Raw genomic sequence first — 24293 nt, forward strand, 5'->3', positions numbered from 1 at the left:
AGCCCCGAATTGATTTCAATAGGAAGGCCTCCTGGCTAGCATCTTGTTCAATAGAAGGCAACAGCGTATAAGAGGGCAATTAGTGTCTGGCCATGCACAGGAGCAGCTTGCATCAAATCTGTTCCAGGAGTGATGTGCGATACCACCGATTTCCTTTCAGATGCGATACCGAGTCAAATTCAGGCTGGTATTGGCGATATCGGTACTTTGTACAACTACACACAATGTGTCTGTAGTCTATTTCAAAACATAGCATAAACAGTGCAATATGTCGAATATTTATGTATATTGACTAGCGCCATTATTTACAATATTATGATATTGAAAAAAATATGAGATTTCAAGAATAAAGCCGTAAATTTGAGGAAAAAAGTCGCAAAATTACAATAGTAAATTTGTATATTTATGTGAAAAAATATCCTACAAAAGAGTTTAATTAAACAACTAAACAAATTTACAAGAATAAAGTCGGAATATTTCTAAAAAAAATTTCTCATAAATGTACGACTTTATTACTTTAATACCCCATCGTTATGTTACCTTTGGTCTTGGGAAATTGTAATATTACGAATGTTTTTTCTCATAAATTTTCGACTTATTTTCATTAATTGACAACTTTTTTCTTGAAATTACTTATGTTACCTTTGGTCTATGGCAAAAGGTCATTTCTGATTTTTTTTTCTCGTAAATTTACAACTTTTTTGTCGTAGATTTACAACCGTATTCTTGAAATTTCGTTGATGTATTTTTTGCCCATGTGGCCATAATACTACGTCACGCAATAGAGCAAACATAATACACAATAACAGAAAAAACTGAAAATAAACATTATATAAACTATGTGAAAATTGTGTTTTAAACAATAAAAAATAAATAAATAATCAAATAAAACCAGTAAAATAAATTAAGAACTACTAATTCACAAGCAATTCAAACTCTAAAAGTTGGGTTGGGCGATACTTTTTATGTCCCCATATGAATGCTAAAACGTAAACAAGCCGCGGCGGATATACAAGAATGAAATGCGGTCATCGTGAGGAAAAGGAACATTCATGTGTTGAAGTATTTACGCGGCAGACTGCTCAGTCGTGGCACAAAATCATTATAAACACGAAACAATTAAACAAACAACAAACACTTTCTACAGAGCATGAATGGAAGCTAGCAGAGTTAGCCTGTGTGGTTGTGTGCACGCGCGACTTTCCTTTCCACTGTGTACCTGTTACTATTACACATTACCAATGTATGAGCACAGTGGAAATCTACCAGCAGAGCCTCCGGTCGGCTTCTACTGTAAATATGTCCGCTCGATGGGAATCAGTGGGAAAGGCAGTTAGCAGCTGGTGCTTAGCGGGTTGCTGCAGGCCCCGGCCAACACACACCCCCTCCTCTCTGATGAAGACAGATGGATTGGGCCACAGTCCTGACGCAGGATGCCACAGACACCCCCCACCACCACTCGTTCTCCTACCGACCTCCAGCACCACCATCAGCAGCACCTCATGGGCAGGCAGATTAGAGCCAAGCTTCCGATGATAGGAGCCTGCAGAGGGGGCAGCAGGCAGATAGGAGACATTCTCACCTGCACTTTTGAACCCAGTAGTAAACCATGTCAAGAGTGATAACAAAATATGAGGCTGGCCTATCCTAATGCAGTCATCCTAGCCCATCTCCACACGTCCGTGTAAAGCATGAACTTTGTCAAAAGTCTGTTCTCACTTTACGGAGAATCAAATGGAACAGAACGAAATAAGTCATAAATAAATAAATACTTAAATGTGTCTGTAATTCACTAAAATGTAATTCATAAATACGCTCTGAAATGTGTCATATTTGAATATTGTGATATAGGTCAAAAAAATTTAAAAAAGCAAATTATTAGTATCAACTTTGGTCCTTTTTACATTTTTGCTGTTCTTTTTTTTCCAAATATTTAAACTTTCTTCTCAAATAATCTTTGCCGATTTTCTTCTCTTAATAGTATGACTTTATTCCCATAATATTTGGATTTTATTCCCATTACAACTAATTTATTCTCATAAAATTGCAACTTTTTTCTTAGAATAACACTTTTTTTCTTAAAATTTTCACTTCCTAAAACGTAAAACAACAGTTGTTTGTAACTTTCTAAATATTAAAATTTTGTTCTGGTACATTTTCTTCTCAAAATTATTCCTTCATTCCCATAATATTTTGACTTCATTCTTGTCATAGTATTATTATTATATTTTTATAATATTTTATTATAACTGTATTTTTATAATATTTTATTATAATTATACTTTTATTATTTTATAATATTTATATATATTTATATGTATTATTGTATATATTTAATATTTTTATAATATTATTTTTAAACTTTTGCTGCAGCCTAATATTCCCACAAAGACAACTTTATCCATTGTTTTGTTTGTGTAACTTTTTTAAAAAGTAAGGCTCTCTTTAATATTTCAACTTTATTCTACTATAATAATTTTTTTCCGTAATGTTACATTATTCTTGTAGAATTATACATTTTTTTTCTCTTAATGTTTTGACTTTATTCTTATAAAATTGGAAAACACTCATTTTTTAAACTAGTGGTTTTGTGGTTATAAATATCATTGTTGATGTTAATAATGACATACGATGACAATACCAATGCAAAACATGTCCGAAAAGGAGTAGGAAGAAGCAAAGCTGATTTAATCCTAGCCCTTTTCCATGTCTCAGCAATTACTGGAATCAAGTTTTCTCAATTCCATACACATGGTGGTGTAACTCAAATGCCTGAACCACGCCTGACACCGAGGTGCATTCATTCCTAAAATGGCGTTCATTTCCTCTAAGCTATTCACGCAACAGCATTTCCCGCATTGCCATTTCTTCTCGCCTCGTTCCGCTTTCAAAGCACTCCAAACCCTGCTGTCACCTCCCCGTTCGGTGGCAGGCGTCCTCCGAGGACTTCACTCACGACGCCACTAAAAACAAGCTGTCGCGTTTGAAGCCGCCAGGTGAAAAATCCCCAATAAACTGCAAGAAGATAATATATGGGAATAGAGCAGGGAGATAAAAAGGTTCTGGGAAAAAAAAAAAAAAAAGATGCTCCCAAGCTTCCATTCTCCCTGGAGAGATTTGCAGAGCGAGACAAACACCTTTGGGTTTTTCTGTGGCTGTGTGTTCTCCAAAATTCACCCCAGGCAGCACGGCGTTAATACCCAGCACCGCTCCTGATAATTCTGTATCATTACCGGTGAATGCTATAAATGGAGGTTGTTTAGTGCTTGTATAATGGGGCTAAACGTGCTCTGCAGAGTGCTCGCGCTGGATGTAATGAATGCCCCAAGAAAAGTGCTGAATGCGTTTACAATTACTGCAGCTCATAATATTTACATGCTCTTACAAGTGCATGCCTTACAGCTATAGTATTCTTTTTTTTTTTACCTGCTGTCCTCTTCTTCAGGCCTTTGTTTCATGCAACTGCAGCCATCCTGCCATCAGATCTCCATTTGCAATAGACGATTCTACAAGGAGATTGTACAATTAACAAGGGGATGCTTTCCTGACATGATAATTGTTGCTAAATTACAGCCAAGCGTGTGTAATTATGATGAGTTGTGGCAGGTGTTTACAGTTTTGTACACAATTTACAAAGCAACACAATTCTAAAGCTTTGAAAGGCAAATCACATGTACTGTAATTAGACACAGTGCACTAAACTATTGGATGCGGCTAACGCAAAAAAGGAGTGACAACAAACACACATGGTCCAGCTTTGCATTTACAAAATGGACGCCACAAAACATGTTAAAAACCACCAAAATGGCTACATGTGGCTAGCATGAAGCTAGTATAATTCAAAGAGAAATTAGAATGACTGTACCTGTTATGGATTCATTGAGTCCAAGCGTAAATAAAGTAGCATAAAAGGGAGCAGGTGTCTCCAGGCATTTTGCAAGGCTTTGCTATATATTTCCTGCTTCCTGTCTGGACAGGAAGTGAGTACTTGGTGGCCATTTACAAAATGGACGCCACAAAACATGTTTAAAAACCACCAAAATGGCTACATGTGGCTAGCATGAAGCTAGTATAATTCAAAGAGAAATTAGAATGACTGTACCTGTTATGGATTCATTGAGTCCAAGCGTCAATAAAGTAGCTTAAAAATGAGCAGGTGTCTCCAGGCATTTTGCAAGGCCTTGCTATATACTTCCTGCTTCCTGTCTGGACAGGAAGTGAGTACTTGGTGGCCATTTTGCAATGAAGGAATTTGTGCCGCCTCATTGTTGGCTTTTTATTTGCTTCATCGACAAAAATGTATGTTGTTACTTTAATTTAAATTACTTTTTAGCCATTTTCAATGGTAGACATTTGTATAAAGACTTAGCACTATCATGCTAGGTGTTAGCATGCCAATGAGTGCAGCATTTTAGCTATTTTCATTGGTAGACACGCTTATAAACACCATTATTATGCTAGGTTTTACCATGCTAACATTGGAATAGAAACATAAAATAATTATATTACCATATCTTTACATTACCTAATCACTACAGTATTGAAAAGATGACATATGAAATACAGGATTACTATAACTTTTGTTTCTGCCTACTCTTGGACATGTGGAATTGTGAATGTATTATGTGTTGTACTCCACTATGTTGAATAAATGTTCCAGTTAAAATTCATTTTCTTAGGTAGATTTACACTTAGATAACACTTAGCACTGCTAGGTGTTAGCATGTTAATGTTAGCATTGCATCGCCGGGGTCTGCGCTCTCCTATGGTGTTTCTAGTTTACTTGTCAGAACAATAATTAGTTAGCTTTGATGCTAGGATTACCATAACCACATTAGACTGCTAAGAGTACATAATGTGATTTCATATAACGCTAAATATAATAACACAAACGCAATGTCTACATTGGACAGTTTATTGAACTTGTAAATGTGTTAGGACGTCATTAATGTATGACCTTTGTTTTTCTACACTCACAAAACCCATAAAACATTTATAATAATAATAATAATCATTTCCGTGAACATTACATTCAAAGCTGTAAATTGTTATAACTACATTTTCTGTTAAAAACACACTATTTACATGAATTGCAATACACCTTTTTTTTCCTCTTTTATATTTGGCTTACTTACAGTAATCTTATGGCATCATTTACAGGTTCTCCAGAACTGATTGATGTGAAAATAAAAATTCACAACCCCAAAAAATGAGACGTACAAACAATACTAGAGCGCCCACTAATCCCACTTTTCTCAAAAAATGCAGGCTGCTAAAATTCAGACTTCACAATATGATGTCATTTGCTTACAAAAATTAAACTGTACACATGTGAGCGATGTATTTTTCAACTCCAATTGTCCCATCGAGAATACATAACAGTACTTGTCGATCATGATAAACTTGTGCTTTAGATTACAGTAGATTAGAGCATTTGGGGGTGTTCCTTGGCACCAATTTAAAAAGAGAATCTTGCTTTAATTGTGCGTTTTCCTTTGGCACAATACTTTCGTAGTAACCCACCGCTTTAAAGTCATGCAGGCTCTGAAGCATGCAGAAAAAAAAGCTGATATTTGCGTTGGCGTTTGGTCCTCTTAAAAAAAGTGCAAAAGTCTACAAGAGGGGGCAGATACCCTGAAACGTTGTCGCTGTAAAGGAAAAAGATTGTGAGCCTAGTGTGGATATGACGAGAGCACATTACTACACTTGAGTCAAAGTGCATGCTCCTCCTCAAGCACCATACAGTGTACAAATGTACAAAAAAAAAAAAAACGTGCAAGGTTCCCAATTAAGGCAAAAACAATCCAGTATATACTCATATACATATATTTCCCATAGAGACACCTATCAAAAGTGTGTTGGTCAATAGAAAAACTAAAGAAAAAGCAGGTGAGTGCCCAAAAAGTGCAAATAATGCCAGTGTGTTCCATCTTCCCAGCGCCTAAAGCTGAGACACCTTCCGCGGTAGAGGCCTCGGTCTGGGCACCCGAGGGTCCGAGGTTCCGTCCAGCTTCATGCTGCCCGTGCGCAGCTGGTGAGGTTTGGGAGGCAGGGCGGGAGGGTCCGTCTGCGGGGGGATGGAGAGACTGTGAGGCAGCGGTACGGGCCGGCGGGGGTTGTTCCTCTCGTAGACGCTGTAAGGGGGCGGCGTCTTGTTCTCCCTGCGGATGGGCTCGTCGGGGGTGGAGTTGGGGGTGGTGGCCGGCTGCGCGGGCAGGTCGCCGGCGGCGGGTAACTCGGTGCCCGACGCCTCGGAGACGCTGCAGCGGCTGAGGGAGGAGATGCCGCTGCTGTAGCTGCCGGAGAGGACGGGCGAATTGGAGACCAGGCTGGATGAATGGCACTCGGTGGGTGACGGGGTGAAGGGGGGCACGCTCGTCTACAAAGACAGACACCCCTTAGCTTTACATTGCAGTAGGTCCTTAAAAACAGGGATGATCACAATCTTTCATTTGCGTTTTTGTAGTACAACCCCAAACAGTGGGTAGAATTTTGTCATATAAAGGGTCTTTGACTGGCATTTTTGCAGTAGGTCCTTAAAAACAGCATGATTTGGGCATATAAAGGATCTTTGACTGGCATGTTTGCCGTAGGTCCTTAAATGGATTTTTTATAATATAATGGATCTTTGACAAGCATTTTTATAAAAGGATCTTTGTCTTGTATTGTTGCAGTAGGTTCTTTAAACCATAGGATGATTTTGTCGGATGAAAGGATCTTTGACTAGCGTGTTTGCAGTAGGTCTTTAAAAACAGCATAATTTGGTCATATAAAGGATCTCTGACTGGCATGTTTGCCGTAGCTCCTTAAAAAACCACAAAACAAACAAACAAACAAACAAAAACGATACAATTGTGTATTTTTGAATTAGATCCTTAAAAAGATCTTTGGCTAGCATTGTTAAAGTAGGTTCTTAAACACATGGGGTGATTTTGTTAGATAAAGGATCTTTGACTCTGGGTTCTTAAAAATGAGAAATTTGTCATATAAAGGATCTTTGACAAGCATTTTTGAAGTGAATCATTAAAAACAGTGTATGATACAGTGTATGATTATCCTCAGAGCGGATCTTGGGTGAGCATTTTTCAAGTAGATCCTTTACAGTAGGGATCTTTGACTATTATTGTTACAGTAGGTTCTTAAAAACATGGCAGATAAAGGATCTTGGACTAGAATTGTTTTGAAGTAGCTCCTGAATAACAGCATATGATTTGGTCATATAAAGGATCTTTGATGCATTTTTGTAGTAGGTCCTTTATAATATAAAGGATCTTTGTTTTGTATTGTTGCAGTAGGTTCTTTAAACCATGGGATGATTTTGTTGGCTGTAAGGATCTTTGACTGGCATGTTTGCAGTAGATCCTTAAAAACAGCATAATTTGGTCATATAATGGATCTTTGACTGGCATTTTTGCAGTAGGTCTTTAAAAACGGGATGATTTTGTCATGTAAAGGATCTTTGGCGAGCATTTTTGCAGTATGTGGATAAAAACAAGGGATGATTTTTGTCATATAAAGGATCTTTGATGAGCATTTTTGCAGTAGGTCCTTAAAAACAGGATGATTTTGTCATGTAAAGGCTCTTTGACGAGCATTTTTGCAGTATGTGGATAAAAACAAGGGCTGATTTTGGTCATGTAAATGATCTTTGACGAGCATTTTTGCAGTTTGTGGATAAAAACAAGGGATGATTTTTGTCATATAAAGGATCTTTGACAAGCATTTTTTGCAGTAGGTCCTTAAAAAGGGGCTGATTTTGTCATGTAAAGGATCTTTGACAAGCATTTTTGCAGTATGTGGATTAAGACAAGGGATGATTTTGTCATATGAGAGAACTTAGACTTGTGTTTTTAAGATCACTGATGCTTTTAAGGTACTACTTACAAAAGCAGTCCCCTCATATAGAGGATCTTTTTTTTGCATTGACCTTTAAAACGAGGTGATATAGGTAATATAAAGGATCTTTCACAATAGGTAATACAAAGGATCTTTCACAAGCAGAGAGATCCTGTCATTCGAAGGATCTTTGACTAGCGTGAATGATGCACTGACTAGACTACATGTGCGCTCTTCAAAGCCGCGCGCGCACACACACACACACACACACACACACACACACAGCTACAAGTGATTGACAGTGCAGAGCTGCCACTCACACTTTCCACAGCTTGTTTCCTTTTTCTTTTTTTTCTTTTTCATGCTAGCTGTCACCTGGGACAAAAAGCGGGAAGCTTAACACTTGTCGCTTGCAGAAGAAAAGCCTCATTAAGGACTCCGTCTGCACTTCATAAACCTTTTTATCACCTGAGAACATGCCTTCCCTTTCAGACAAGAAAATCTTCAAACCGACCTTTTGCGGCGACCTGGACATGAGGACGGGCGACTGGGACCTCATGTTTTTCGCCGAAGAGCCTGAATAAGATGGAGAAGAAGAAAGGGAGAATTCAAATATTTCCCTTGCATATCCTTTAACCAACACTCCTTAAACACAGCCGAGCCATCCTGTCAAATAGAGGATCTTTTCATTCCAATGATCATGCAGTGTGACTCCCCTTATGAATGGAATACCTGCGTACGGCGGCCTGGGAGGGATGGGAGGACATAGCAGCTTGCCGACAGGGTCAGAGAAGGACATGACACCCTCTTTGACGCTGTCTAGGCTCCAGCTACTGGGCGTGGCTCGCACTTGACAGCACACAGGAGACACATGACGAGTCACAACACAAACAAGATGGACGATGCATGCACAACCACTCATGCAATTTGTACTTTTTAACATCAATATGATGCAAAACACGTCTATATGAGATGATGACAGCCATGTGCTGTGTTAAGTATGTGTAAACGTGTATGTTAAAATGTTGTATTCCAGTGTGTGTGTGTGTGTGTGAGAACAACACTCCACAATTAGAAGATTTCATACAGGAGAAAATACTCACACTTCTTTTTTTTATATATATACATATATCATATATATATATATATATATCATGAGAACGACAGCACCATGTCACTAAAGGTGTCAAGTTAGCATATTGTTCACCGAGATCTCGCTGCATTATTTTTACATGCATTATCACATCGGAGACGGTGAGGAAATGTGTTTCTTCCGCCGTTAACGCTAATTATCTGGCGGGGATGCTGTTCTTTTGTGCACACGTTTCTTCTATTGTCTGCGAAGAAACGCTCCCGCTGAGCAAAAAGAAGACAATTTCATATTTATGACTGTCATATGACATGCATGATGAGATCTTCCTTCAAATACAGTTGCACCATTGCATCATATATTTGAAGATGAAATGCCACAAGCGTGTGTGTGTTTTACCTTTGTCTGGAGCTGAGAGGTTGGGGTCACTGCGGGGTAAAGTGCCATCACCTATATGATGAGGAGCAGCCCTCTGCACACACACACACGCACACACACACACACACACACACACACACACACACACACACGTTGTCCATTATCAAAATAATTCTAATGACCCTAAAAGCTGCAGCAAAGTGCCTTTAAAGCAATTTTTCATTCGTAGCTACCTGACAACAACAGAGAAACAGTGCTTCAAACAGCAGCTGAATATACGATATTAATAACGAACATGTTTTGTACCCAAACAGCTTGCTATTTCTAGTATACCGTATTTTCTGGACTATAAGTTGCTCTGGAATATAAGTCCCACAAGGCCAAAAATGCATAATTAGGTCGAAAAAAAACCATACATAATTCGCACTGGAGTATATATTTGCAGGTTGACCGAAACAGACATTACATCATGTTGGAAGGCAAGTTCTAACAATAAAAGAATAGAGAACAGGCTGAATAGGTGTAAGATATGCTAACACAATGGTTATTCAGCTACACAAAAAATAAACATGAACAGAAAAGGTGTCCAGTGTTTATGTAACAAACAGCTTTTTCATTTATTTTATAAGTCGCAGGAACAGCCAACCTATGAAAAAAGTGCGACAGTAAATACAGTAATTTTATCGTAATAAAGTATAACAAAACTGTTTGCTCCCCAACGCAAAAAGAGGTGTTGATGCAACTGTACAATAAAAGAGCGCATGTTTGGTGCAGTTTCAAGAAAAGCCGTTCATAAGAACTGTGCCAAATGTGAAAATTGTAAATACTTCAAGGCTTTATAATTGTAAATAAATGCAAATTTTCTATTTTCATGTAAAACAACCCTTTTGTAATTACCCTCAATGCTGCAGCAAAGTGCTTTTAAACCAATTCTCTACAAGTATCTACCTGTCAACAACTGAGGAAGAAAAAAAAATAAACTCTTGTTCGTGCTTCAAACAGCAGGTGAAGTGCGGGGGAGATGAATAGCCTTGAGAAGAACACGTATATTTTTTTTTTCTCTGTTCACAGCTCAAGTGTGCACGGCCGACCTCCACACGGGGCACAATAATTGTTCAGGAATATTTTCTGTCGCTTTAGTGAAGGCCATCCTTAAGAAAAGAAATGAATGTGCACGTCTAAGCAATGAATGTCCTACTTTAAGAGCATGTCTTGTACCCAACAAGCTTGCTAATTCACTGCAATCTAGTACAATTATATAATACACTTTTTTAATATGGATGATTTCAATAAGTAATACAACCACATTTGACTCATTCGCTACCAAAGACGTATTGATACTTTTTTTTTCAACTCAACCACTCACTCCCACTCGATTTGTCCTTTAGGCAAAAGAGGTGATGATGCAACTGTAGAATAAAAAAGACCATGTTTGCTGCAGTTTTAAGACGGAAAAAAGGCCATAAGGTGGCAGGAGAGCCTTTTATAAGAACTCTGCCTGCAACTTTCCCATAGTAATACACTCTGCATAGCAACCAGGATGTGGGAAAAAAAAACGAGATCACTCATTGGGGGGAAATTTAATTGCATGCACATACAATTCAGTCACTAATGTGAAAACTGTAAATAGTTCATAGTGTTATGATTGTTAATAAATGCTTATTTATTCATTCATTCATTTTCTACCGCTTATCCTCATAAGGGCCGCAGGGGTGCTGGAGCTTTAACATTACTAGAGCCCTCTAGACATGAAATAACACCCCTATAGTCACTTTTACCCTCACTTTACCCATTATAGGAGACATAATCACAGAAGTTCCTTTTCCGTTTTTGGCTGTTGTCTCATGAATGTCACATTGCTGATACCTGGTGACCAGTATAGAATACTACATATCACATCGCGTCATTGCGTCTTCTGAATGCCTTGCATTTGTATCTTTTTAGTATTTTGCTCATTTTTATGCTTGAAATCCTTAATATAGGCCAAAAATAAATTAAATTTGCTACTACTCGAAATTTACATACTTTTAATTACATTATCATTCATTATTAGTGAGTAGTGATACATTTTATACTTGAAATGCTTTTAATTCGTGTGTGAGGTACATTGAAGAGAGATGGTTTATTAATCCAATAATTCAAAGTTTTACGGCAAATGTTGATCCAAAATTGGAGCGGTACACCTTGCACTGGTGGCCAGTCTATCACAGGGCACATATAGACAAACAACCATTCACACTCACATTCATACCTATGGACAATTTGGAGTCGCCAATTAACCTAGCATGTTTTTGGAATGTGGGAGGAAACCGGAATACCCGGAGAAAACCCACGCATGCACAAGGAGAACGTGCAAACGCCACACAGAGACGGCCAAGGGTGGGATTGAACTCGGGTCTCCTAGCTGTGAAGTCTGCGTGCTAACCACTTGTCCACTGTGCAGCCTAAATGGTTATTTTCATGTTTTTTTTTGTTGTGGCATAGTTGTTTATATATTTTGGCTAAGTTTATATGGCTAAATTTGTGTGAAAGAGAAAGTTATGCTTGAAATGTAGCAGTTTTTTGTTAAGAACTGATATTTGACCTGTGTTCTACTGCTGATTGCAAAAGAATAGGAAAGTGGAACCTTTGTTTTGGTATATGCCATGCCGATACAGCACAATATTCTGTGTCAAAATCATCAAAAATGGCCGATCCTGAGAGGGATGGCCTTTAAAAAAATGGCTGGGATTGAATGAGTTAATATTTCTACTTCCTCTTATACATCATCGGGACTCATTAGGGACTGTTTCATTGGATTCCATCTTTTCATGTCTGTATTTTCCCGGCTTACCAGCGTGGGGTCCAGAGGGTTGGGGAAGATGGCGCTGACGGGCCTCTCTCTGGGTGACAGGCAGGCGTTTTCTCTGGAATGCTTGTGTTTCTCCGCCATCTGCGGCGAACCTGCAGCAAGTGGGCGGCCATGAGTCACCCGCAGCCAAAAGATACAACAGAGCGGCGGGGAAGCGCGAGACTCTTTAGACCCGGGCGACGGACGCCGAGGCAAGTGGACACTCACAATGGACGGCGAACACAAAGAGAGCATTTCACAGCATCATGTGATGACACTCGGCTGGCTCGCCTCCAGATAAGAACACACAAGCAGTAAGTCACCACAGGCTTTATGGCCAGCCAGGGGCCGGCAGCTGCTTTCACAAAGGGCAGCGTCGACGCGTCCATAAACGTCGCCATATATTCATACTTTTTATGACTTAGATGGGGCAGAAATACAGCGTGATAAGAGCGGGGCCGAGAGAACAGAACGCTGTAATGAGGTCCGAGAGGTACAACGCCAGCGTGCTCCAATCTTGTATTGGGCTCGCTTTATATTCACGGCATTTCTCTGCACCCAACTTTTCATTCCGCGTCCTCCTTGTCGTATCTCATGTGCCGCCTGTATGGCAAGATGTCAATCTCCCCTCTAACTTTAACAGACGGGACCATGTGGAGGTCTAAAGGGTCCCTGTTTCCTGAACGTGGCTTGAAAGACAAGAAGTCGGGCGTTTTTCCTCCCTGTGAGGTCTTGCATTCAATTTATATTTGTGTTACACTTTGGTGAAGATTCTTAGAAGATTCTTAGAAACAGACCTCTTTTCTGTATTAAGATTTTGGTGCAGATCAGGATAAAGGTGCATATTGGTAAAGCTATTGCTAGTCAGCTTGTTTTGGGACCAAGTGATGCTTTAAGAGGCTGTTGTGAATTACTATGTGTTTTTTTTTCTATGGAGTTTTGCATTAAATTCAAATGAGTGTGGTTGTGTTTGTGTTACGTGTTGGTGCAGATCAGGATAAAGGTGCATACTGGTAAAGCTTGTTTTGGGACCAAAACGCGGCTTGAAAGACAAGAAGTGAAGCCATTATTCGTCAAAACCGATGTTTTTTTTCTATGGAGTTTTGCATTAAATTCAAATGAGTGTGGTTGTGTTTGTGTTAAATGTTGGTGCAGATCAGGATAAAGGTGCATACTGGTAAAGCTATTGCTAGTCAGTTTGTTTTGGGACCAAAACGCGGCTTCAAAGACAATAAGTGAAGCCATTATTCTTCAAAATTGATGTTTTTTTCTATGGAGTTTTGCATTAAATTCAAATGAGTGCAGTTGTGTTACATTTTGGTGCAGATCAGGATAAAGGTGCATACTGGTAAAGCTGTTGCTAGTCAGCTTGTTTTGGAACCAAGTGATGCTCTAAGAGGCTGTTGTGAAGTGAAGTGAATATTTCTTCAAAATTGATGTTTTTTTCTATGGAGTTTTGCATTAAATTCAAATGAGCGTGGTTGTGTTTGTGTTACATTTTGGTGCAGATCAGGATAAAGGTGCATACTGGTAAAGCTGTTGCTAGTCAGCTGGTTTTGGGACCAAAACGTGGCTTGAAAGACAAGAAGTCAAGCCATTATTCTTCAAAATCGATGTTTTTTTCTATGGAGTTTTGCATTAAATTCAAGTGAGTGTGGTTGTGTTACATTTTGGTGCAGATCAGGATAAAGATGCATACTGGTAAAGCCATTGCTAGTCAGTTTGTTTTGGGACCATGTGACGCTTTAAGAGGCTGCTGTGAAGTGAAGTGAAGACATTATTCTTCAAAATTGATGTTTTTTTCTATGGAGTTTTGCATTAAATTCAAATGAGTGTGGTTGTGTTTGTGTTACATGTTGGTGCAGATCAGGAGAAAGGTGCATACTGGTAAAGCTATTGCTAGTCAGCTTGTTTTGGGACCAAAACACGGCTTCAAAGACAATAAGTGAAGCCATTATTCTTCAAAATTGATGTTTTTTTCTATGGAGTTTTGCATTAAATTCAAATGAGTGCGGTTGTGTTACATTTTGGTGCAGATCAGGATAAAGGTGCATACAGGTAAAGCTATTGCTAGTCAGCTTGTTTTAGGACCAAAACATGGCTTGAAAGACAAGAAGTGAAGCCATTATTCTTCAAAATCGATGTTTTTTTTTTTATGAAGTTTTGCATTAAATTCAAATGAGTGTGGTTGTGTTTGTGTTACATTTCAGTGCAGATCAGGATAAAGGTGCAGTGCTTGAAAGCAGAAATATGTAGGTGATGCAGTTATTCTTAAAAACAGATGTTTTTCTGTTGAGTTTTGTATTAAAATCACATGAGTTTGGTTGTGTTTATGGAAATTAAAGTCACAGTATTGATGTTCTGGAACCATAAGTCGATTCTTGTCAGCTTGTGTCAGGACCAAGTGGGGGCGGTGACCCTCCAAATCTAGCAAATTGAGCTAGGATCAAGTACACATTACAGCCCCCTACCTGACTGGAGTATGTAACGCCATTTAGCACATTTCTTGTGTTGTCCTGATTGGCTGAAACTGCCTCAGTGTATCGTTCAACATAGATGTGATGGCGGTGATCCTTACCTCGGGCACTAGAGGGCGCTGAGCTGGTGACGTTGGGCGAGGCAGAGTGGTTGGAGCTCAGGCTTGAGGTAGATGGGCTGGGCTGGAAGAGGGAGAACGCATCAATCAAGAGTTACAGTTATGAGTTTATTAGGACCAATTCCTAATTTGATCATTTTTGGATGCGCTATGTGCGGAATATGCAGAATTGATAGATTATTTTAAGGTTAGTCATTTCTATCTACCGTATTTTCTGGAATATAAGTCGCTCCGGAGTATAAGTCGCACAATGCCAAAAATGCATATTTAGGTAGAAAAAAAACATTCATAAGTCGCACTGCAGTAAAAGTCGCATTTTTTGCGGGTAATTTATTTTCCAAACTACTTGACCAAAACAGACATTACGTCCTCTTGGAAGGCAAGTTCTAACAATAAAAGAATAGAGAACAGGCTGAATAGGTGTAAGATATGCTAACACAATGGTTATTCAGCTACACAAAAAATAAACATGAACAGAAAAGGTGTCCAGTGTTTATGTAACATAAACACTTTTTTCATTTATAAGTCGCTCTGGAGTATAAGATGCAGGAACAGCCAACCTATGAAAAAAAGTGCGACTTATAGTCCGGAAAATACAGTATATATTTTTTTCATTTATAAGACAGCTGGGATAGGCTCCAGCACCCCTGTGACCCTCGTGAGGAAAAAGCGGTAGAAAATGAATGAATGAATGAAAGTTGCTCTGCAGTATAAGTCGCAGGAACAGCCAACCTATGAAAAACCATAAACAACTTACTACAAACAACTTATAGTACGGTAAATTACCCGCAAAAAATGCGACTTATACTCCAGTGCGACTTATGTATGCTTTTTTCTACCTAATTATGCATTTTTGGCCTTGTGCAACTTATATTTCAGAGCGACTTATAGTCCAGAAAATACAGTATTTTCCAAACTACTTGACCAAAACTGACATTACGTCCTCTTGGACACAAAAAATAAACATGAACAGAAAAGGTGTCCAGTGTTTATGTAACATAAACAGTTTTTTCATTTATAAGTCGCAGGAACAGCCAACCTATGAAAAAAAGTGCAACTTAGAGTCCGGAAAATACGTTAAATAAGCCGACTAAACTACGTTGAAGTACCTGCATGTTGAAGACTTCATCCGAGCTTTCTGACTGCCCTGTGATGTTGCTGACCTCGTTGGACGCCTGAGAGGACAGCGAGGAGGAGGAGTAGCGGTTTACCGCCGGGTAGCTGAGCAGGCTGCATTGTTAAAAAAAAAAAAAAAAAAAACAAGAGTTTCATAAACATCCATAATTGTGAAGGTATATGTAAAGAAAGCAAAAATAAGTCAGCTTAGAGACTCACCAGGATGCGGCGAGGAGACAGATAGCACATAGAAGAAGACATAAATGGGAGGAAAATGTCAGATTAGAAGAAGATTATCACAGCTTCCGTTGAGAGAGAGTGGAGTTTTTATAGAGAACAAACACAAGAAGCTTTTGCTTGAAGGTTGGAATAAAAAAAAACAACCAAAAAACAAAAAAACAACTCAAATGAGACAAAATGGGAAATGTCAGAGTGAAGCGGATGCGAGGCAGGCAGTATCTTCCTGTGGGGCGCTGCCCCTTGGGATCAAACTGTGGAGGCAGAATGTCGCAGGGAGACAGCGCGACAGGGTCAGTGAACACATCAACACACACACACACACTCAGGTGATGCTCAGGTGGTGGAGACCGGGAGGAGCACAAAGTGGCGCTGGAGGTGAAACAAGGACATGGAAAAGTTTCAAGCAAGAGAAGACAAAGGACGTGATGGATGGTGGAAAGACATGTCACAGTAATCCCTCCTTTATCACAGGGAATTCCGATAATTAATCCTTCCAAAAGTACAATTCCTTATTTGTCAATGGAATGTTTCATTGTTAGAACATAGAAAAATTAGGACTAGTAGAGGTCCTCACCTCCGTCTGGAGACCCCTCTACCGCCGTCCGGGCTGATGATGCTGGGTACCGAATTCCTGCACGTGCGCGGACTTCCATTGGTAAAGTGGACTGGGCTTGCACGCACATAAGCCGGAAACTCCTGGGATGGAAAAGCGGAATTGTTGTATGAGAATAATAATGACAGTGATGACATATGCAGAGGAAGTGTTTAATGAGGGGGACATTCCACTTCATTACTTTCAGGAAAATGATGTGCCTTGCAAATAGATAGTCATTAATAAGAATCTGTTTAAGGCGCATTAATGATGTGGTGCAAACCTGGATGCCCAAGCTGGATTTCATCAGATGGAACTGGTCCACCAGCTTCTTGTGGAGAGGCCTCATGTCCTGGGGGACCACCTTCTCATGCACAGCCAGGCCGTATTCCAGAATGTGAGCCTGAGAGACAAATATCTTCAATATCTGACTTTGGTGCTCAAATATGCACATGTGTCATTGTTTGGAGACACCAGAAAACATCAGAGGAGGTTTCATTTTAAGAAAATTCAGATCAAGTTTCACAGATTAGGATCACAAAGGGATTCAAAGTGGTTTGTTTTGATTCCCGATGACAAAAAAGGAACATAAGAATGAAACCATTGGATTGGATTTTACTCCGGTTTCCTCCCACATTCCAAAAACTTGCTAGGTTAATTGGCGACTCCAAATTGTCCATAGGTATGAATGTGAGTGTGAATGGTTGTTTGTCTATATGTGCCCTGTGATTGGCTGGCCACTAGTCCAGGGTGTACCCCGCCTCTCGTCCGAAGACAGCTGGGATAGGCTCCAGCACCCCCGCAACTCATGTGAGAATAAGCGGTAGAAAATGAATGAATGAATGGATTGGATTTTATACTTTTATACAAAAATTTGAATTTCATGTCTGAAAAATCTGAAAAAATTTAAAAAAAGGATTCAAAGCGGTTTGCATTTCATGGTATGCCACATATAAACAAAAAGCAAAACAAAAAAAACTTTCCTTGACATTTGAATTTAATTGTCATTTAAATTGCCCAAACTTCAACCATTAGGATTAAAAAAAGATTCAAAGTGGTTTGTGTTTGTTTTTACCCCCCATGTAAAAGGGGGGTGGGGGGGGGATAAGATTGAAACTAATTTTATTCAATTTATTTTTTTATTTTGCATTTTAATAAACAAAAAACACAAAAAAATGAAAAGTTTTAATTTAATTTTACTGTCATATAAAACTGTCATCATGTAAAAACCTCACATATTAGGATCCAAAAAAGTGGTTTGGGTTTGCTTTTATTCCTTGTTTTAAGAAAAACAAAAAAACAAAAAAATTTAATAATTTGTTGTTTTTTTTTAATTTTGTATTTCAATTCCAAAAAATCTCACAGATTAGGATCAAAAAAGGATTCAAAGTGGTTTGCATTTCACGGTACGCACTGTGTAAACAAAAAAAAAAAAAAAAAAATGGAAAACTGAAATGTCATTATACTTTTAAATTTAAAGTGTAAAAAGCTGAAACATTTGGATCAAAAAGGGTTTCAAAGTGGTTTGGGTTTGCTTTTATTGCCTGTTTTAACAAAAACAGAAAGAAATAATATCATGTAAGATTTTTTTTTTTACCTTTTGTATTTGAATTCCCCCCAAATCACACAGATTAGGATCAAAAAAGGATTCAAAGTGATTTGCTTTTCACTGTGTACCCTATGTACCCTATGTTAACAAAAAAATGAACACAAAACAAAATGGAAAACTGAAATGTCATTATACTTTTGAGTTTAAAATTGACATTGAAAATGTAAAAAGCTCATTAGGATCAAAAATGGTGTCAAAGTGGTTTGGGTGTGTTTTCATTCCCCATGTAAACAAAAATAGAACAAAACAATGAAAACTAACGGAAACATTTAAATTCAAAACTGACATTTAAAACTTAATTCAACTTTTTCCCTCAAAGTTTGTGGCAAAGAGGTCACAAAGATGCGCAGTGAAGTGAAACAAGCACTTCCCTCGTCTCCTCCTTCCTTTGTTACTTCTTCTCCTGACCTCCCTTGTGACCATTCTTCAAACACTCTTGTCACCCGCCTACATTTCAATATTCATACTCAACATATGCCGCCTGCTCATCAACATGCAAACACGTGTGTCCTCTTCCATTCCGCCCCTTGCTTGGCACCACATTGGATTTATTATGTTACAATTACTATTAGAGGATGCTGGCAATGTGGCTTGTGTGCGTTCACATTAGCATTATTATTGGACATTATTTGGACAAACTTTGCCTGGTACTACAAAAAAAAAATGTTGACGTCAAACAAGAAAAGAGTCCCTTTCCTGCTATTTAATCTGCTGTTACCAACCTGTTCAAACATGAGCTCTCTCAGGCGCCCGATCTTCTCGCCGTCCTCGGGGTGATTCATCATGTAGTCCTTGACAAAAAAGGCCTGTGTTGAAAACAAAAATGTCTGTTATGCACCAACTTGGAACAGCGGGAGATGTTTTTGTCTTTCATGTTGGAGCTGAATCCACACTGGGATGCAGTGACTGACTGAGAGTCCAAACAAACACGTGAAAAACAATAGTGCTCGTCTGTTGACTATTCTATTGTTAAGAACGCGTAATTAGCGCTGCCCTGGTTGCAGCGTGAATTGTCATATGTACATATATTATCATGATATATTAGCTTATATTACAAAGAAAATTGTATAGAAATAGGTTTAGATTTATAAATATGTATATTTCTGAAACTTGTCATATTTAAATATATTATCATGATATTTTTAGTTTATATTACAAAGACAATTGTATAGAAATATGTTTAGATTTATAAATATGTATATTTCTGAAACTTGTCATATTTAAATATATTATCATGATATTTTTAGCTTATATTACAAAGACAATTGTATAGAAATATGTTTAGATTTATAAATATGTATATTTCTGAAACTTGTCGTATTTAAATATATTATCATGATATTTTTAGCTTATATTACAAAGACAATTGTATAGAAATATGTTTAGATTTATAAATATGTATATTTCTGAAATTTGGCATAATTCCCAGATGTGAACACTTGAGTTTTATTAAAAAAAATATTTCCCTAAAAATAAATATTTATGTATTTAAAAAAAAATTATTTAAATTATTACTATCTCAATCTGTGTATTATTTTTTTTACATAATTATTACATTAAATAATATATTATTTTAATTTTAGAAACATACCAAATAGTTCTCATTAAAATAATTACATTTATTGAGGTATTTAAATAACAAAACACAGTTACTATTAAATAAAAGCTGAAATCATGTTAAAAATACAAATATTCCAACAGCAGATACTTATAACTACTAATAAAAAGTAGGTCTAGCCACAAATATGAGCTTATACGTGAACAAATAAACACAATTGGCAAAAAAAATCAATGGAAAAAAATCCAAGACCTGTGCTGTTCATCCATCATTAGGAAAATATTATTTAGCAATATCTACACTATATGTCCCCAAAATAAAATAAAAAAAAATAATTACAAAGAATAAATGACTAATGGCAAGGGGATGCTAAGCTGTGTACAGTCATGGCCAAAAGTTGTGAGAATGACACAAATATTCATTTTCAAGTCCACTGCCTGATTTTTTTATGATGGCAATTAGTATGCAAAGCCCCTCTTAGAAGTCATAATCCCCACAAAATATTTCCACTGCATTTCAGCCCTGCCACAAAAGGACCTGATGAAATCATGTTAGTGGTTCTCTGGGTAACATAGAGTGTTGACAAAGATTGTTCACACTCTATTGTCCTGATTGAGTGAGAAGGACAAGATGGGAATCTTTAAAAAAAAAAAAGGAGGACGGCAACTTAACCAACCATTCATCAGATCATTAAAAACTTCAAAGGAGAGAGGTTCAAATGTTATTGAAGAAGACTTCAGGGCGCCTAAGAAAGTCCAGCAAGCATCTGGATTGTTACAGAAAGTTGATTGAGTTGCAGAATAAGACATTGCCAGTGCAGCGCTTGCTCAGGAATGGCGGCATTGAGGCAAAGACTTTTGGTGTCAAGAAGGGCGCACAGAGGTCGCAAACATCAGGGACTGACTGCAATTCTGCAAAAAGATACAGGTACTGGATAAAACCGTGTTCTGTGATGTATCCCCTTTGAGATGGTTTGGGGCATCCGGAGAAGAAAAGGTGAGTGCGACCATCAGTCCTGTGTCAAGCATCATGTGACCAAGGGAGGGGGGCTCAGTCACTATTTTGCAGAATGGTACTAAAACAACCTCTGAAAGCGATTTCTCACAAGCATCCAAGACAAACATCCTTTTTTAAAAGTGATAACTAAGTGGCTTGGGGAACAACATCTGACCAAAACATCTAAAAACACTGAAGTAGCAAACAAGCCAAAGGTTAAAAACACCCTCCGAACGCCCCCCCTGCAATAAGAGTCTACATGACAGCGGCGTTCCACAGCTGTTAATGGGAAATTAGCAGATTTATGCAAGGCTTTTATAAACAAAAATAACAAGCATGTCTCTCTATCTAAAGCTGCCATGTCCGTGAAGGGGCCTCTCAGTGGAAGAGGTGGTTGCTATGCGACACCGAGTGAGTCCACTCGCTTACTTGAGGATGAAACATTTTACAAGCTGCTCTTTTTCCCCACGCTGTGCTCCGGCTCGGGAGATTTTTGAAGAGGATGCAAACACTTCAGCGGATAACACGCCGTTCCTTGTGCCTTATATATTCCCGCTGCTTACCCGGCGCCATGCATCATCGGGCCCGCCCATATGTCACGCCGCTAAAAGCCCTCCAATCTTATACGCCATTTAGCCGCACCTCTTGGTAGCGGGCCAGGCCCCCGTTGACGGCGGCGTCGATGACCCCGTTGAGGCACATGGTGAGGGGGTTGACGTTCTGCATCTGGCGACTCTGACACTGCGTGATGAGGGTGCGCAGCTGCAGGTTCTTGTTCTCGATCACCTCGATGGCGTTCTCCAGCGGGCTCACTTCCACCTGTGGAGACAGAAATAAAATACTATAAATACAAACGTTTTCATACATTGTGCCTAAAACCTAAAAGTGGAGAAAATTTAGATTTTTTTTTTAAATAAAAAAAACTCATGTACAAATCGAGACAATTGTACCTTGGTTAGTGTACACCCCGGTTAGCACGTTTTTCAGTTAGCGTAGAATATGGCTTGTCATTTTATTAATACACTGTGTGAGTCCAGCTGTGTTTGAATTTGTATTTTTAATCATGAAATTTCCTTGTTTGCAGCTTGTTAGGTTTCTAATACAGTGGAACCTCGGTTAGTGTACGCCCCGGTTAGCGTACAATATGGCTTGTCATGTTATTAATATACTGTGTGAGTCCAGCTGTGTTTGAATTTGTATTTTTAATCACAAAATGTCCTTGTTTGCCGCTTGATAGATTTCTAATACAGTGGAACCTTGGTTAACGTACGCCCTGGTTAGCATACAATATGGCTTCTCATGTTATTAATACACTGCGTGAGTCCAACTGTGTTTGACTTTGGATTTTTTAATCGCAAAATGTCCTTGTTTGCAGCTTGTTAGGTTTCTAATACAGTGGGACCTCGGTTAGCGTACGCCCCGGTTAGCGTACAATATGGCTTGTCATGTTATTAATACACTGTGTGAGTCCAACTGTGTTTGAATTTGTATTTTTAATCACAAAATGTCCTTGTTTGCAGCTTGTTCGGTTTCTAATACAGTGGAACCTCGGTTAGCGTACGCCCTGGTTAGCGTACAATATGGCTTGTCATGTTATTAATACACCGTGTGAGTCCAACTGTGTTTTAATTTTTATTTTTAATCACAAAATGTCCTTGTTTGCAGCTTGTTCCGTTTCTATTACATTGGAACCTCGGTTAGCGTACGCCCCGGTTAGCGTACAATATGGCTTGTCATGTTATTAATATACTGTGTGAGTCCAGCTGTGTTTGAATTTGTATTTTTAATCACAAAATGTCCTTGTTCGCTGCTTGTTAGATTTCTAATACAGTGAACCCTTGGTTAACGTACGCCCCGGTTAGCATGCAATATGGCTTCTCATGTTATTAATACACTGCGTGAGTCCAACTGTGTTTGAATTTGGATTTTTTAATCAGAAAATGTCCTTGTTTGCAGCTTGTTAGGTTTCTAATACAGTGGGACCTCGGTTAGCGTACGCCCCGGTTAGCGTACCATATGTCTTGTCATGTTATTAACACACCGTGTGAGTCCAGCTGTGTTTGAATTTTTATTTTTAATCACAAAATGTCCTTGTTTGCAGCTTGTTTGGTTTCGAATACAGTGGAACCTCGGTTAGTGTACGTACAATTGACTTGACCGTAAAACTACAATTGTAAAACTATAAAACTGTGTTTGTGTGTTAATAAACGATTATTTAGTCCAGTTATTGCAACCAAACGGCTGTTCTTGCTTTCATTGATGACCGGTCGTATTTCATTGCCTGTTTACTTTCGCTTTGAAAGCGGCTGCCTTCCTGCATCACAAGCACTTACAATAAGGTGACGACACACGCTCTGCTGTCCATCTGCCTTTTTCCCGCATCAGTGAGGTCGGAAGACTCGGAAGAGTTGAATCACTTTAGGGCCACTTGAGGCAGTAAGCAATCAATGGCCTTAATGTGTTCAAAACAGCTCCAAATTGAAGCGGCAGTAACAACTGATATAAACCGTTCCAGCTTTGAATTAAGGATTGCGTTGTTTATGATAAAATGCAGTTGAAATTGCGTGACTTTAAATTTATATTGCAGGGAGATTAATGTCTTTCCAATTAACAAAAAGATGTCTGCTACAAAAAATAGGAGTCATTTGGGGGCCGCAAACGCAACGCAATGTGCATCAAGAAGTAGGTTTCATCACCTTTCTCATTCATCTTGTGACAAGTTTAAAGATAAACTGCTATGTTTGCAACAGTAAAATAGTATTGGGTCACTTGCATGCAGCCTTGTCGCACCGACGGCTTAATCCTCTCCCTGATGGAGTTTTTGTCACTTCCATATTTCATACGCTATTGCACCGCCGAGCCGTCATTGCTGCTTTTATAAGCCACAATTTCACAGCGCGCTAAACACTCTAAATATGCATACGCACAGATCAACACAATATGTTATGTTGCATGGAAGTGCATTCAATGACGAGAAAAAAAAGCTTTTCATACAACAGGGGAAGTAAAAAAAAAAAAAAAAGTCAATTCCGCTCAAAATTGGACATTTGTCATGAAAGCAATTAGATGTTTAGCACGGTGTCCAAAAGCGGCAGTGCTGGTGATTCGATGTAGCCAATAAGCCCAAACTCATGACCGAGGCCATTACCGTTGTTCAATGCACCGGCCTGGATCAATACGCCGCTATTGGATGACAGTCCTCTAACCTACAAAAGTGGATTACAGCATCCTCCTCCTGTTGTTGTTGTTCCACTCACCAGCTCCCGCTTGTCCACCTCGAACCACCGTGAGATGCCGGGAAGACTCTGGACCAGGGTCAGGGTCGTCCTTTCCACCCACAGGCTCTGCAGAGGTGCACGCAGCAATTAGCATCACGTGATTATGAGAACAACAATAATAATAGTAATAAACGGTGACAGACAGGCAGCACGGGGAAGCCAAACATTTACTCC

At 38.8% G+C, this 24293-nt stretch overlaps 1 protein-coding gene and 1 long non-coding RNA gene across 5 annotated transcripts in view; both read right to left on the bottom strand.

Annotated features, from left to right (window-relative positions):
- Window positions 1-1185: 1185 nt before the first annotated feature.
- On the bottom strand, window positions 1186-3954 carry LOC131132444 (uncharacterized). The gene is made up of 3 exons (XR_009130366.2): window positions 3866-3954; window positions 3427-3506; window positions 1186-1543 (listed from the first exon to the last, which is right to left on the bottom strand). It is a non-coding gene; the product is annotated as an uncharacterized LOC131132444 (long non-coding RNA).
- Window positions 3955-4733: 779 nt separating this feature from the next.
- Window positions 4734-24293, bottom strand: part of dock4b (dedicator of cytokinesis 4b) — an 87559-nt gene continuing 67999 nt past the window's right edge. For 2 of the 4 annotated variants that reach the window (XM_058078054.2, XM_058078051.2), the window contains 12 exons: window positions 24099-24185; window positions 21484-21660; window positions 19010-19093; window positions 16962-17081; window positions 16661-16782; window positions 15840-15960; window positions 14713-14794; window positions 12138-12247; window positions 9326-9398; window positions 8569-8685; window positions 8351-8412; window positions 4734-6379 (listed from right to left, as the gene is read on the bottom strand). In XM_058078054.2, coding sequence (XP_057934037.2) covers window positions 5942-6379; window positions 8351-8412; window positions 8569-8685; window positions 9326-9398; window positions 12138-12247; window positions 14713-14794; window positions 15840-15960; window positions 16661-16782; window positions 16962-17081; window positions 19010-19093; window positions 21484-21660; window positions 24099-24185 — 1593 coding nt within the window. In that variant the 3' untranslated portion in view covers window positions 4734-5941. The remainder of the gene's footprint in view (window positions 6380-8350; window positions 8413-8568; window positions 8686-9325; window positions 9399-12137; window positions 12248-14712; window positions 14795-15839; window positions 15961-16660; window positions 16783-16961; window positions 17082-19009; window positions 19094-21483; window positions 21661-24098; window positions 24186-24293) is intronic. The other 2 variants (XM_058078052.2, XM_058078055.2) reach the window with 2 other exon arrangements.

Source organism: Doryrhamphus excisus, linkage group LG2, assembly GCF_037039965.1.
Source record: "Doryrhamphus excisus strain RoL-2023G ecotype Guam linkage group LG2, RoL_Dexc_Guam_v1.1, whole genome shotgun sequence".
Taxonomy (NCBI): domain Eukaryota; kingdom Metazoa; phylum Chordata; class Actinopteri; order Syngnathiformes; family Syngnathidae; genus Doryrhamphus; species Doryrhamphus excisus.